The sequence below is a fragment of the Vanellus vanellus genome, assembly GCF_965231255.1.
Source record: "Vanellus vanellus genome assembly, chromosome: 15".
NCBI lineage: Eukaryota > Metazoa > Chordata > Aves > Charadriiformes > Charadriidae > Vanellus > Vanellus vanellus.
Window position 1 is genome coordinate 3,826,689 of NC_138920.1, and position 14,487 is coordinate 3,841,175.

At 53.2% G+C, this 14,487-nt stretch overlaps 1 protein-coding gene across 1 annotated transcript in view; it reads left to right on the plus strand.

Annotated features, from left to right (window-relative positions):
• Positions 1 to 479: 479 nt before the first annotated feature.
• The window catches only part of NECAB3 (N-terminal EF-hand calcium binding protein 3), a gene marked incomplete at its 5' end in the record, with an annotated part of 28,086 nt that continues 14,078 nt past the window's right edge, over positions 480 to 14,487 (plus strand). The window contains 5 exons of the mRNA XM_082491188.1: positions 480 to 572; positions 5,515 to 5,539; positions 6,609 to 6,717; positions 13,715 to 13,740; positions 14,087 to 14,184. Of these exons, the coding sequence (XP_082347314.1) occupies positions 480 to 572; positions 5,515 to 5,539; positions 6,609 to 6,717; positions 13,715 to 13,740; positions 14,087 to 14,184 (351 nt within the window). The remainder of the gene's footprint in view (positions 573 to 5,514; positions 5,540 to 6,608; positions 6,718 to 13,714; positions 13,741 to 14,086; positions 14,185 to 14,487) is intronic.

Here is a 14,487-nt window from a genome sequence, read left to right on the forward strand (position 1 = left end):
GCAACCAGGGACGGTCACACCACAGTGTGACCATCCAGGGCCACGCCGGGACGAGCGTGGGCTACACTAGAGCCAACCTGGACCAGCCCGGGACCACCCCACCACCGACGGGGGCCACAGCAACCGGCCGCCGCCCGCGCGTCCCTCACAGCGCCGCCCCGCCCCGCTCCCCTCCGCCAACGACAAGCGCGGCCCTGAGGTGCCAATCACCGGCCGCGACCAACCGGATCACCGCGGGGGCGGGCCCTCGGCGGAGGCAAAGTTGCCTGGCGGCTGCAGAGCCGCTCAGCTGAGTCCAGCTCCGCGCGGCGCTCCCTACGGCAGCGTAGCGCGGGACACCGCACCCTACGGCACCGCAGCGTACCGCGGGGCACCGAACCTTACGGCACCACACCGCGCCTTACGGCAGCGTACCGCGGTGCCCCGCTCCCTACGGCACCGCTCCCTACGGCACCGCAGCGCCCGCGCCTGGCGGGGCCATGATGGCGTGCGCCGAGCTGCTGGCCGTGTGCCTGCTGTCGGCCGACCGCGGCCCCGCGCCCCGCCGCCAGCCGCTCCCCATCTTCCACGACGTGAGTACCTCGGGAAGGGCCCCCAGCCGAAACCCCGTCCCACCCCCGGGGCTTAGCGCGGGCCGGGCGGGCCGCCGTGCCTCCTCGCAGGGAGCTGTGGCCGGGCCTCGCACGGAGGTGTCAGGGTGAGGCCCTTTCCTGCCTGCCCCGGCCGAGGAACCAAACCCAAGGGATGAGCAAGTGGGCCCCGCTGCTGCTTTAGGCCTGGAGCTGTGAATCAAGGCATGGGTCATGATGTCTTAAATAGTACTGTATTGTGCCCTTTTCCTGAATTATGGGCCTCTGAGTGGCTAGAAATAGCCCACTCCTTATCAAGAGCTGGTTGTCGTGACTCCAGGAGCAGGATCTGTGTGTGTCTGGCAGGAAAGCTGCAGAAGGTACTGTGTAGCTGTTAAAAGCTGTGGGATCCCACTGGCAGAGCGTGTCCGTTGCTTGCTGCAGCCCCCGTCCCTGCCCGCTCTTAACACACCAGGAGTTGTGGAGGAAGATGCTGTTTGTGCAGGCTGGAGGTCAGCTGGGTGTCTTGGCAGCTGTGGGTGGCTTGGGGAAGTTGAAGATGCGGATAGTGGTCGCCTTTGTTTTCACAAGACAGGTCCTGGTGTGATGCCTCCCATCGTGCCACGTCCCCTCAAGCCTCGTGGTGAGGGTGTTCCTGTCCAGAAGGACCTGTGTGCCCTGGGGCTCTGGGAGGCAGTGCCTCTTCCCCTCTGACACCCGGCAGGGTGGGCAGGTGGCTGCATGCCTGGCCATCTCCCAGGGCAAGTGGCACAGGCTGGGTCAGAGGCCACCTCTCTTGTTGGAGCACATCAGAGGTGCTTAGCTCCCTTGCTCCTGGTCCTCTTTCGTGAGCTGCAGGGTGCCTGGGTTGGGTGGGTGGCAGCTGAGTCTTCCTTGTGGGCCACCGGCCTTTGCATTCCCCTGTGTCCAGCACCACTGGGGTCTAAATCGCCATGTGGAGCCAAGGGGATGTGTGAGCAGAGGTGCTGCTCCTGCCCTGCTGCAGGGACAGGGGAGGAGAAAGCAAGCGAGGGTTAAGGGTGAGGGTTGGCGTGGTGCTCCAGCATCTGGACAGCCCAGGATGGTGCCAGCTGTCATCTCTATCCTGTTCTGGTCTGGGTGGTGCCACCCCCAGTGTCCCAGTTCATCCCAGAGGAGGGGAGCAGGAGATCTCAGGCAGCAATTTGGGAAGGTGAATGCCATGCCTGATCCAGTCCTCTGTCTGGGAGACCTCCTGGTGTCACCAGGGAGCAGTTGGAAAGCACAGCTCCCTCTGCTGCGGTGGTGCTTCCAGCTGAGGGTCAGGGTTTCTGTCCTGCTGTGGGGGGATTTCAGGATGCAGGGCTCTCCAGCCAGAATCGTTAACCGCACTAATTACTTGGCTGATGGAAGATGGGCTGGAGGGAGGTTGGTGGTGACAGCTGTGTTTCAGCTCAGCTCCTCGGGGCACTCACTAGTCCCACATCTATCCCTCAGGGTGTCATTAAAGCAATTATAATGGGAAGTGTTAACAGCGCTAGCAGCTGCTTTCCAGGTTCTGGCGGCTTCCCTTCCTCTTCCGTGGCTCCCTTCCTTTTCCCCATGGCTCCCTTTGCTCCTGCCTCAGGTCCGGAACTTGGCAGGGCGAGTTTAATGTCTCTGCTTTTGGGTCCGGGCAGTTGGCCTGGTCTCCAGCTGCCCCTCAGGCTTGGCAGGGCGAGCTGCTCCCCACCGCAGTGGGGCAGGATCCCAGCCTGCCCCTCGGGCAGTGGGAAGGGAGGGCTGCCCACCACAAATCCCAGGTGGGAGCTGGTACTTCCCCTGGGACTGGAGTTGCCGTCTCCCTGCCTGCAGATTGCCTGCCTTCAGGAGAGGTGAGGAGGAGGAGGGCTTTGCCTGAAATGCTTTGCTGCAGGCGTGGTATGAACTGCAGTGCTGCCATCGTAATTGTTTCTCCGTGCAGACATCTCAAGCCTCTGGGAGATTCGTTTCCCAGGCTGGTGCTCAGGGCTTGCTTACTCCCTTCTTGGTGTACAACAGATTCAGAAAAGCAGTTCAGACCACCTGGTGTTTATCGCCAGCACCTGACTGCAGCCTGCATTAGCCTGCGGTGGGTCGATGAGCACAGTGTCCCCAGGGCAGCTGTCACCTCCCCAACAGTCAGAGTGTCCCTGGCTGTGTGTCCAGCAGCCACAGTTGCTTCCAGTGCAGGGAGAAGCCCTATGATGTCACTCCTTCCCGGGATGCGAGGGGTTCATCCCCAAATACATGCTGATTTAGTGTTTCTTCCATCGGTCCCAGTGCTGCAGGCACCGAGCGGGGCTGCGGCTGCTTGGACACAAGCCCAGGAGCCGGGGGCTAAGGGAAATGTCTCGGGCTTGAGGCGATGTCCCTGTGTTTCTGAGACAGCCAGCCACCCCGAGTGCAAGCCGACGCAGCCCTGATCCTATTCCCAGCCTGACTTTGCATCGCTTTCCCTGGCTTTGTCCCAGGGCTGCTGCCAGTACCTGGCTCTTGCACCGGGAGCAGCGCTTACCTGCCATTGCAGTGCATATGCCTGCACTCTGGGTGGGCCAGGGGTCACCCTATGGAGCGTGGAACCGTCTGTGTGCTATTTTGGCTTGGCTGGAGTTGGATCCTGCCTTGTGCACAGGAGCCATTGGTGTTTTCTGGAGTGTGCAGTGCTCACTGAGGCACCCCTCTTGCAGCTGGGATCAGCCAAGCATGGGCTTGCTGGAGACAGGGAAGAGCCCCAATGTCCCTGGGGCGTGCGGGACCAGATGTGGCCTCGCCTCGCAGGGCTCTTGCAGCTCAGCTACTTTGCCACATTTACTTATTATGAGCTTCAGGCAGTTGCCATGTGTGCATTGGCAGTGATTTCTAACACACCGCTGGAGCAAAGGATCCTGTGTGTGAGGGAGAAGCATCAGCTGTGTTTGCTGAGGTTCATGCTAAGACCAGGGTGTGCTCACCCTGGATTAGAGGCCACCTCAGCCCCATGGGATCCCCCTTGAAATTTTGCTCTCCCTCTTAGCCCAGAGACAGACTCTGCTGAGCAAGGCCAGCCTGGGAGTGGGAAACGTTTGACCTCACTTAATTCTGCATTTGTTAAGTACCTGGGTGACACTTGACTGTCTTTGGGATGAGCTAGCTGGCCTTAGTGACATTTGGAGTCAGAGATGTTGTTGCATGAGCCCTGTGTCCCTCTGATGATGGAAAGCTCTGCAAGATTAAGCTTTTGCCTTGATGGAAAGTGGCGTGCCTGAGGCAGGGAGGCAGCAGGGTGGCACAGGCAGGTGGGACCTGCTGGTGCTGCTACTGCCTGCAGACAGAGCTGCCCCTGCAGCCAGGGAGCCCTGGCATGTGTGACCCTGCAGCCATGAGACCTCTGATACGCACATGAATCCTTTCGCCTGAAGAAAGTTTTGCTTTAAAACCTGGAGAAATCCCCAGCCTGTGGGAGCTGTGGGTTTCTGTCTCAGCTGGTAGAGGTAAAGCTCCAAAGCGCATCCAGTGACTCCTATGGGGTGTTCAGAGAGCTCCTGCCCTGCTTTCCTGCAAGGGAAGCAGCCTGGCTGGCTGGAAGCCAGAGTCCCAGAGGGATGGTTACCTAACGCTGGTCGGCTCAGGGCAGCCTCCATTCCCTGCAGTGACTCGGGTCGGGAGGAGCTTCCCTGTCTCAGAAGAGCATCCTCCAAGGAGGTGTCCCTGCTCCCGCTTTCAGTCATGCGGAAGGACCAGGGAGCTCCCTGCTAGGACTAGCATCAGAAAAGCCTCTACCCAGTTGCAAGCCAGCAGCTTCCTCAGGAGTGAGCAGCAGAGGTTTCTCTGGGCAGCTGTTTCTTTACCTCAAAGCATTTTTTCAGGGACATTTCAATGGCTAGATGTGGGCTTGTGCCCTCAAATCGTGCAGCAAAGCTGTTGGGGAGCAGTGCAGAAGGGAGCTGGGGGTGGAGGGGGCAGCTGGCAGCAATGCGTCTTCCTGCGGCAGGGAACCAAGCTTGTCTGTGGGTGGTTTTATCAGTGGTTTCCACTCAGCAGGTGTGTGGAAAAGAATATAACAAAGTCTGCTTTCCCCTTTTCTTGTCCTTTTTCATTCCTTATCTTTCTTCAGACTTCTTCATCAAGAAAGTTACCACAGACACAACTCTGTCGTTTGCTCTTTTAGGATGTGCTGGCCAAAGCCTCGTACTGTTCGGTCTGGCAAGATGTTCGCAGGCTTCAGAAGTGATGCTCTTCCTCACCAGAGTCAGCCCCAGACCTCCCGATAATTATTGGTGAAAGAGGAGCCAGGCAGGGATAAGAAGCCCCAGCTTTCTCCTGGGTTATAGGCAGAAGCCTCGTGGTTGGGAGCCTGCATTGAGACCCTGAATTGGAGCAGCTCTCCAACTGTGCTCTGTGGCAGAATTAGTTACAGATTAATTAATTAATTAATAATTAATTACAGTGTGTCTGCATGTCAAGGTATTGCAGGAAGGATTGTTGTGAAGGGTGATTACAAAGTGCAGGACAAGAGCTGCTCCTCGCTGCAGATGGTTGAAGTGTCGGCAGTGATGCACAAAGTACTCCTGTTATGGAGTGGTTTTGTGCTTAATGTTCTTTCGTTTATAGGGTCTGAAAAATTAAACACTTTCCATCAGAAGGAGGCCCTTTGTGCTTTGTTTCCCTCTGTGATCTCTAAAAGATGCTTGGTATGAGTGCTGGACTCGCCCTGGCGGTGGTGGCTGTACTGAGAGCTTTGTGCATTGGAGGCGAGAAATGCTTTTAATCGTTTGCAAAGGGGAATATCCCTGGAGCAGTCTGTGCAGTGCTGGCCTGTGCAGCCCTGGCAGCCAGGGCTTCTCCACTGCTCCCTGGGCTCCAGGAGGGTTTTCCAGTGGTGGCAGTGCTGGGTGCCACCTGGGTTGCCATTCAGCCATGCTGCTTTCCCTATTCCTTCACTAAACCCTCTTTTTTTCTCTTGCAGATTTTCCGACGAGCTGACAAGAACGGTGAGTGCTTTGTTCCTGCCGCTGCCTCCTGCTCCCTGCCTGGGTCTGGGCGAAGCAGCACAGCCTGTCCCTGCTGGGAGGTTTGGCTTAAAGAATGAAGGAGGATAAGGGCAAGCAGCTCTCTGGCTGCAAGAAAAATGCTTTTCTGCTTCGCCTGGAGGAAAAAGCACCAGAACAAAGGGCCTGGCCACAGCTGGAAAAGTGGGCTCCCCTAATTCACCATCCATGTGCCATGGAGGACAGAGCCCCTTCCAAGCCCTTCTCCTGCCTGCATGCACACAATCTCTCCTCTGCACTGCCAGCAGTGAGAAGGGAGGGCAAAGCAAGCTGTGCAGCAGGCTGCCTGGGGCCATCAGGCTTCTGCTCCGTCCCTTGCAGGACTGATTGAGTCTCTGCTCTCAATCCAGGGTTTTACAGGTGCCCCTGGTTGGGTGGCCCTGTTCCTGGATGCCCACTGGAGCCCTTAGCATTTAAGAGTTAGGCTGGCTCTGCTACCCAGTTCTTAATCTGGCACCCATAAACCAAGAAGTCCAAAATCACAAGTTGCTTCTCTGAGCCTTCGTAGGCCCTCTTGGGCTCTTCATGGCAGTTTGCAGGCTCCAGGAGCTGCTTTTGTTGCACATTAAAATGCAGCCCAGGAGCTGAAGTCCTCCACAGAGATGAAGGAAAAAGTTCTTGAGTCAATGGAGAAATTTTCTTTCCATAAAAACCTGATGCTGTCCTCACTGTGCTTTTTGTAATGGACTCTGTACTTGGACAGTAGGCTTGGACAGTCCTCTAAGTACAGAATGTCTGCGTGTGTTTCTGAAAATGTTGCAGAGGGGCCTTTTGGAAGGGGCTGAAATTCCCACCTGAAATTCTAGCAGCAGTGGCCCTGCTTGGCAGCACTACTGGGTTTTTGATGGGGACTGGTGGGACATGCTTTCAATGAGAGATCTGCTCTAATTATTATGCACAACACGCCCAACCATCCCACGCTCCTGGTAGTGAGGCTGCTGGGAGGATCGCTGGGGCCTGTATGCTTCTTTCTGCAGATATATAATTATTTTTCCCTTTTATTTAAATGCAGATGATGGGAAGCTGTCTTTTGAGGAGTTCAAGAACTATTTCGCTGATGGGATCCTGAGCTCGGAGGAGCTGTGGGAGTTGTTCAGTGGCATTGACAGGCGTCATTCAGAGTAAGTACTGTGGTGGCACAGAGGAGAGGAGACGAAGGAGAATATAAAACTGCTTAACTGTAGATGGAAGATGTTTGGAGGAGGGTGTGATAAATAGTCAGGGTGAGACAAACTTACCTCTTGTAACATGCTGATGTTAACCCATTGAACATCAGCTATGAGCATTGGTGAAGAGAGAAGCCAGACATTTTGAGAACAGTCATTATCAGATTTACTGTAGCTCTGTAAAAGCAACTATCCATTTAAAATTACATTATGTTAGTTTGAAAAACATATTCCAGAAATATACAGCTCTCTAGAGCAGGTTGTGTGTCTGCAGGAGGAGCATGTGGTGGTGTGAGGACGATGCACAGACTGTGAAAAGTCTCAGACTTTGCCATTGCTGACACAGGGAACTGCTTTTCACTTACGTAAGAGCTGCTTTCCACCAGAAGTGGGCCTTATGAGTCTAACTGTGAATTTAGGCCAGCTACTTTTAAAAAAAGAAACCCCCAAAGAACAGGAGAAGTAATTGCACTCAGCCCTGGTCTCCTCTTGACTAGTGCTATCTAAAGGAGTCTGTTGGGCTGGACTGGGTTTCTCATCCCAGTCTTTCAGATAGTGCTGTGGTCCCTCTGCCCTGCTGGCTGCTGTGAATGAACATGTTTTGTCACTGGGAGAAACTGGCCCTTGAAAAATTGCATGTCTCGGGGCTGCCTGTTCAAATGGAGGAGTGCTGCTGGGGGAGAAGGTGGCTGTAGCTTCCTCCTGGTCTCAGGTGGCAGGCTCGGTTCCGGCTTGTGCCACTTCCCTGGCACCTCGGCAAGCATCTCCTGCACCTCTCTGATGCCCTTGGCCAGGGCGGTGTCTGAGCAGGCCTACGCCAGGGAGAGTTAAACTTGGAACAGCCTTAGCTGCACATGCTGGTCCCAGGGCCTTGCTGGGAGCCAGGGCAGTGCCACGGAGGGCCCGTGCCATGCCAAGTTGCCAACAGCCACTGAATGCCACTGAGCCACTAACAGCAGATACCCAGCAGTCCCTGGCTGCAAGTCCCCACATCATGCACCCAGGACTGGGGGAGTGGGGATGATTGACTCCTGCTGAGTGTTGAGGTGGTGGCTTTAGCAAATGCTCCCGCTTTAGTGATGGGGCAGAGAAGTGGGCTGGTGTGTGCAGCCCCTGGTGCTGCTTTCTCTTAAACTTGGCTGCCTGTTGCTGCCTGTCTCTGCCAGTTGGGCTTGTTGGATGTCGGCAGCAGGAGGTGTCTCTTGAAAATAGTTCTGTCTCTTTGGGGTGTGATCCCAGGGAGTCAGCAGTGAGCTCTTCCCTTTCCTCTGCAAATGCTCCTTTCCTCTTGCTCCATCTTGGGGTGGCCTTGGAGTCACCCCCCATGCAATACTGCTGGGAAACACGGGTTGCAGCAAAGCAGAGTTTTAACTGTGCCCTTAACTGAACGGTGGAGAGCTCCTGGTTTACCATCGCTTTCAGGTCTGGCTTCTTAGAATCATAGAATAGTTTGAGTTGGAAGGGACCTTTAAAGGTCATCTAGTCTACCCCTTTCTTCCATCTGTCCAGAGCAGATAAGGAGGACTGACCGAAGGACAGCAACCTGGCTGTCTCCGAGAGCCATGTGTGACCCTAGCTGCAGCAGTGCTCTCTATAACTCATTACCGGTAATGATGATGTGGTAGCTATGACAACGTGGCAGTCGCAGCATTGAGCTGATGACATCTATTAGCAGGGCATGACCATTGGGTTTTTGATCTCCTTCTCCCATGAAGAGCAGAAGGGACCCTGTGGATGGAGCTGGTTTCCAACTTCTTGGATTCAGAGACTTCAAGAAAACATAGGAGACATCGTCCCTTCAGCCCTGCAAGGGTGCCCTCATTTCTGCAAGAGCAGAAGGGAAAGTCTAGCCTTGCTGCCCTTGCAGGTGTAGTTCCTGTTTCTGTCCCTGGCTGGGACATGGTCCATGTGCATGTGCACAGGACAGCTGTAGTGTGAGCAGGTGGGATTGGGACGTGATGTGGGAAGTGGCAGCAGGGAATTGTACATAATTTCTTCAGCTTCATCCCCAGCTTGTGGAGGAGGAAGAGGTGGGACCTCCTAGAGAGGGAGCCTGGAGCTCAGTTGTCTGGTAAGAGGCATCCTGTCCCTTGCAAACAACATGGGGCAATGCTGCATCTGCCAGAATGTTCCGATTCTAACCCAGAGCCACATGCCTGCTGGGACGAGGGACTTGGAGAGACAGGCCTGTACCTAGGAAGGCATGACCCCATCTGTCCCCAGGGGCTGCCCAGGGACTGCTTGCCCACTGCATAGCGGCAGGTTATGGAACTCAAGCAGTCTTCAGCATGCTGGACCTCGTAGATATCTTTGTGGCTCTGTGTGTAGAGCTGGACTTTCTGGCATTTGTTTTTAGGGTGTGCAGGGGGGCTCGCTCCTTTGTACAGTCTCTGGTATCTTGTAAGGGCTGTGCTGGTACCCTGCTGTCCCCTCGACCAGGGGCCTGGACAGCCCCTCTCCTCCAGGCTGCCTGCTTGCCTTGCACTTGCAGGAACTTAATGTTTTTGAGAGCTGGCTGAAATTTGCTGCCAGATACTCAAAGTATTACAAAGCTGGAAAGCAACTACAAGCTCTACAAACATATCTGATGTGCTTCTTTCACGTCCCATAGCTTTTCTGATGATGGGAAGGTTTCACCCTTAATTCAGTGAGTGGATTTGGCAACAAGGGTGCTGTGTTCATCAGGTCTAGGCTGAAACTTGTGTTTCTTTGTCAGTACCAGCCTGACCTAAGGAGAGACAGTAATACAGACCTTTATACCTAGGCACTTTGCATGTCTGGGTAACGGAGCGCTGCCCAGACATGTCCTGACCCTCACCCATCACTGCAAACCTGCAGCTGCTCCCCTGGGTCCCAAAGCTGACACCTGGGAAGATGAATATTTTGGAGGTCTCATACATTGCCTGTTCTTCTTACAGAGAGCCCATGGCACCACACTCTCCTTTTCTCCCCATCCTTCCCATCCCACCTTCACTCCACCTCCCATCTACCTTGTGCTCAGGTGGGATGCCATGGCCTGTGTATCAGGGACCTCTGTTGGGTTTAGTTCAGATTTTATGTTTCCCCACAAGGCTTTTTTTTGTTCTGCATTTCTGAAAATTGTTCCATTTTGGCTTTAAAATATCTCCTTGCTCTAATTCTTTGGCATTTGAAAAATGATGTTGAAACCAAATTAAATTCTTTGTTGCAATTTGGTGCAACAGCTAGGTCCACTGTTTTCTTTAACTTGTCAGAAAGCTCCATGCCAGCTCTGGCACTGGTGCAGAACAGAAAGATTTATCTTCCTGGAAAAGGGCATTTTCATCCACTGAAAAGTCTGGGTGAGAAGAGACAAATGTTTTTGAAGGGATGAAAATGTTCCATCACTGCAGAAGCATCTTGGGAGATGCACAGTGCATTTTGCTCTCTGAGTAGCTGTGTGTCCGTCTGCAGCCCAGCCAGGTGGGGTGGCAGCAGATCCCAGGGTCTCACAGGGACAACTTAGTGCAGAGTTGGTTACAAAGGGCTTTGGGCTGAATGTTGTAGAGTTGCATAGGCTGCGTGCCTACTGCACTTTGCAGGAGACTATGAAACCTGCCCAGGGAACGGTTGCGTGGACCTTGCGTGTCTTTCTGTCCTGCATCCATCTGGAAAATGTAGAAAGGTATGGCAAATCCTCCTTGGCATGAGAGCGGTCAGGTGGTGGTGGCAGGAATTGGGTACAGACTGCCCAGAACCTGTGGCTCTGACATTGAGCCACAAGTGGAAGAGGTGGGAGTGCTGACCTGGTGGTTTTTAAAAACTCCCAGTGGAAATAACCGCACGCCTCTGGTTTTGTGGAAGAAGGGATTTGTCTGAACTTTCCTTCCCTCTCTTTAGTCAGAGACTCGGAGCCCCAGTGCCTGCCAGTGTTTGAATGATGAAGAGTGACTGAAACACTCTGGATCACACTGGAGAGGTTTGGAAACGTGTCCTGGTTTGAGGTAAAACAGAACTGATTTTCTGAGATGGCAGCAGAGGTTCCCAACATGATAAATGATAAAAATAAAAGAATTCCCATCTGCTTTGCTGAAGCTGATTGCTGTTTTCTTGCATAAATTCCAGGCGCATTCTGACAAAATCCCAACAGCATAATGATGACAAGATTCTTCATCATCAGTTCAAGCTTAATTACAGTTAATCAGTGGTTTGAGCACAGTCAAAATACAGCTATGTGGAAATGTGGAGAGTCTCAGGATGAGTCCTTTGGAGGCAGAGGATGGCTCTTCTCTTGAAGTGGGAGAGGGGATGGCAGAGAGAGGAGTAGAGGAAAGCCTGCTGCTCCATTGCAGCCCTGCAAAATGGTTTGGGATTTGACATGCAGGTTCTTTACATGAGCTCCTCCTGGTTTCTGGTATGAAGTAGCTTCTGGTAGCATGAAAATGGCACCACCTATCCTACAATTTGTTTGCTGCTCTCTGTCCTGCCTCTAACTGTGCCTCCGGGGCTGCTGCAGGATGTGGAGTGTGGGAAGAGGTGGCCGTGTAGGGTTGTTGACAGAGCAGGCTGCGCTGGGAAGGGAGTAGATTTTCCACTGGACAACTCCCAGAGGGTTGATTTTTGCCACAAGATCTTGGTGATTGGTTCAATGTTTAATTGTTCAGTGGTTTAGTGATTGATCCAGTAACATAAGCAATAAACAGACAAGATAGAGTTATTAATAATCTCTGGACTCTCCTTAGAAGCCTTAGGGTTGGTGTTGATAGTAGCTCTTTGTCACTTGGACACCTGCTCACTGGAGCCGAGATGGGGATCTGGGCAGTGGGTTGAGCTGGTGGTCCCTTCTTCCTGGTAAAACCAGTCCCAGCCCCAGGTTCTCACTGGGGACAGATGCAAACACCTAGGTAAGGTAGGCATTAGGTGTCTCACTGTGTATTTTATTATCATCTCATGTCAACACCCCCTCTCTTGTGAATTTTGCCCATCTCTTGGATGGGAACCAGTGGCTGCAGTTATTACTTTGTGGCAATGCTGTGGATGCTGTGGTGCCAAGTCTCTTGTGGCAGTGTAACAGCAGCAGCTCTGCAGGCTCCAGGCAGCTTTCAGAAATACATGGAAAAACTAAGAAGGAGCAAGATATTTTTCCAATTTAAATTTGTGCTTCAAGCCGCAGTCACTCTATCTAGCAGAGCTGTGGTTGGATGCATGGAAGCTGCTCAGAGATGGGATCAGCAAAGGTTCACGGAGTGGAGTTGGTAGAAAAAAGGGGCTGTGGTTTTGCTGATTATCTGTATTGTGTCTCAAGGGACACAGTATTTTTTTTTTTTATCCACTTTAAAAACTGTCTGCAGTGCCAGGACAGTGCGCCAGAGCCCTGCCTTAATCAGTTCCTGCGGTAGGTGTTTAAAATAGATGAGTCAAATCACATCCTAAAACTGCCAGTCTCTATTGCCTAAGAAGGCGCCTGATGCAATTAGCTAAACAGAGGGGTCTGCAGTCCCACTGCCACAGGTCTGTGATGACGTCTCACACCAAAATATTTTCATGATTTGAACCACTGCCTGTTATTAAACTACGCTAAGTGGAAGCCCAGCAGAGACACAGAAGTCAGCCTTTAATGTTTGGGGGAAAAGCTGTAGTAAGACTTTGCTGAAATTATTACACTTGTTCTTGGCATGGCATTTTGGACACTTCCCACACTCTCCTCTGATTTTACCTTGGGGTGTTCTTGCCCCTTTGCCCTTTGAGCAGTGTCAGCTGGGGGGCAGGATGATGCAGCTGTGGTTTGACTTCCCCTGGGCAGCGGCACTGCAGCCATCCTTGCGCGTGGAGTCCAGCAAACTCCAGGTATCGCTGGATCTTCCACATGTGACAGCACTTAAAACACTTAAACTCTCTCTCATGATCTCTTCCACTTTCCCAATCATGATTAAAAATGGTTGTAATCATTTAGGGGATTTTGAGACAGCAGAATTTCTTAAGCAGAGGCTGATTTGAATAAATTATATTCTGGGGCATTTCTCTGCTGGTGATGCTGGGCATAGCAAGCAGCTCTGCCTCTGCGGCTTTGGCTACCTGAGTGCATCTAACAGCTTCGTGTGAACCTCTGGTTCTGCTTGACGTCTCATTCCAAAAACATGTGGCAGTTTCTGGACATCTCTTCCTCCCTCTCCATTCCAGCAGTGCCTTTGTTAGCAACAGGAGGGTCATGTCCAGGCCCTGCAGGGATGCCAGCATTGATTCTCCAGTGCAGTGCTCTCTGTTATTGAAAAGGGGTGGAGGGGCTGGCCCCCACCTCCAGGTTTTTGGACCCAGATCCCTGCTTTAATGGTTTTCACAGCAGGCACAACCCCTCTCCTTCTCTGTGAAGCCATCCAGCCCCCTGCCCTGGGAGCCTGAAGGCAGCCCCACATCACCTGGGTTCTGAAGGCAGGGAAGAGGAGGAGCCACCAGGGGCACCCATGGGGCAGATGGGAGAGGAGGGGACCTGGTGCCATGGAGCATCCACAAGGGAGGACCTGGGCTGAGGTCAAGGGAGACGGGAGGAGGGAGCCCTGGCTGAATTCCTTGCACCTTTGGGGGAAGAGGTTGCATTGAAGAAGTTGTTTCTGGGGCTTGTCAGCTCCAGGGCTCAGACATGGGGCTGCCAGCCCAGGGGCTTGCCTCCCCTGACCTTTCCCCCGGCCCCATCCTGCTCTCACAGACACTTTCCCAGCACAGTCCAGCACCAGCAGGGGCTCCTTCAGCCCCTGAAGCAGAGGTGATGCTCTGCAGTCCTGCCTGGGTGCTGCAGGTGCTGGGCATGGCTCCTGAGCTGCTGGCTCTAAATTTGTACAGCTTTTTATTTTTCTAATATGGCTTTTGAAAATACATGGGAGGAGCAGTAAATCCACTGGGGGCTCAAGACAAGCCCTCAAGACCCTGCTCACCACAACTCTTTCTCCTAAACCAGCCCCATCATCTAACAAGAGCTTGTTTTTTCTGTTTCTTGCAGTAACGTGGACACAGAGAAATTGTGTGGTAAGTAGGGTGACATTCCTGCCTCAGAGGGCTTCCTCTCTCTTGGGTCTACAGTGGTGCTTTGTTCATATCTGACCTGGGCAGGTTGGGCAGTAAAGTAGCATTGCCAGTCCCTGTGCCTGAATCCCAGCACAGAGGGCATCTGAGCTTTTCCCAAGGGGATGGGACATTTTGTCCCTGGTGATAGGAAAGGATTCTTCATTTCATTCTGGGTGGGAGCGTGACTATGGAGAGGGACACAAATTTCCCCCTGCAGCGCTGGGCTGTTTGTGGGAAGCAGCAAGCACAAGGGAGGCAGAGATAGAGGTTGTCAGCAAGCTCACCATGGTCTTCTCTCCTGCTTCAGATTATTTCTCGGCGTATCTTGGAGAATACAGGAATGTGCTTTCTGCCCTGGAGGCTCTCAACTCTGCAGTCCTTGCAGCCATGGACAAAACCAAGCTGGTAAGGATGGGACTGTGGGAGGGTGATGGAGCAGGCGGGTGCATAACAGAAGCAGGGGTGATCTTAGCTGCTTGCTTAGTGTTTAACTTAGGTGTCAGAGGCAGCAAATGTCATACCTCCCAGATCAATGGGGCTACTTGTGCAAGCTTCAGTTGTCTCCACGTGCAGTTTGTGCTGCAGCATGCCTGGAGGAGGGGTAGCCGTGCCAGTGGAGGAGAAGGGTAGGGCTAGTGTTTTTGCGCTCTGGAGACTTCTTCCTTGTAAGACTCTGGCAGCAGTTGTTTCAACAGCTCTTTGCAGACC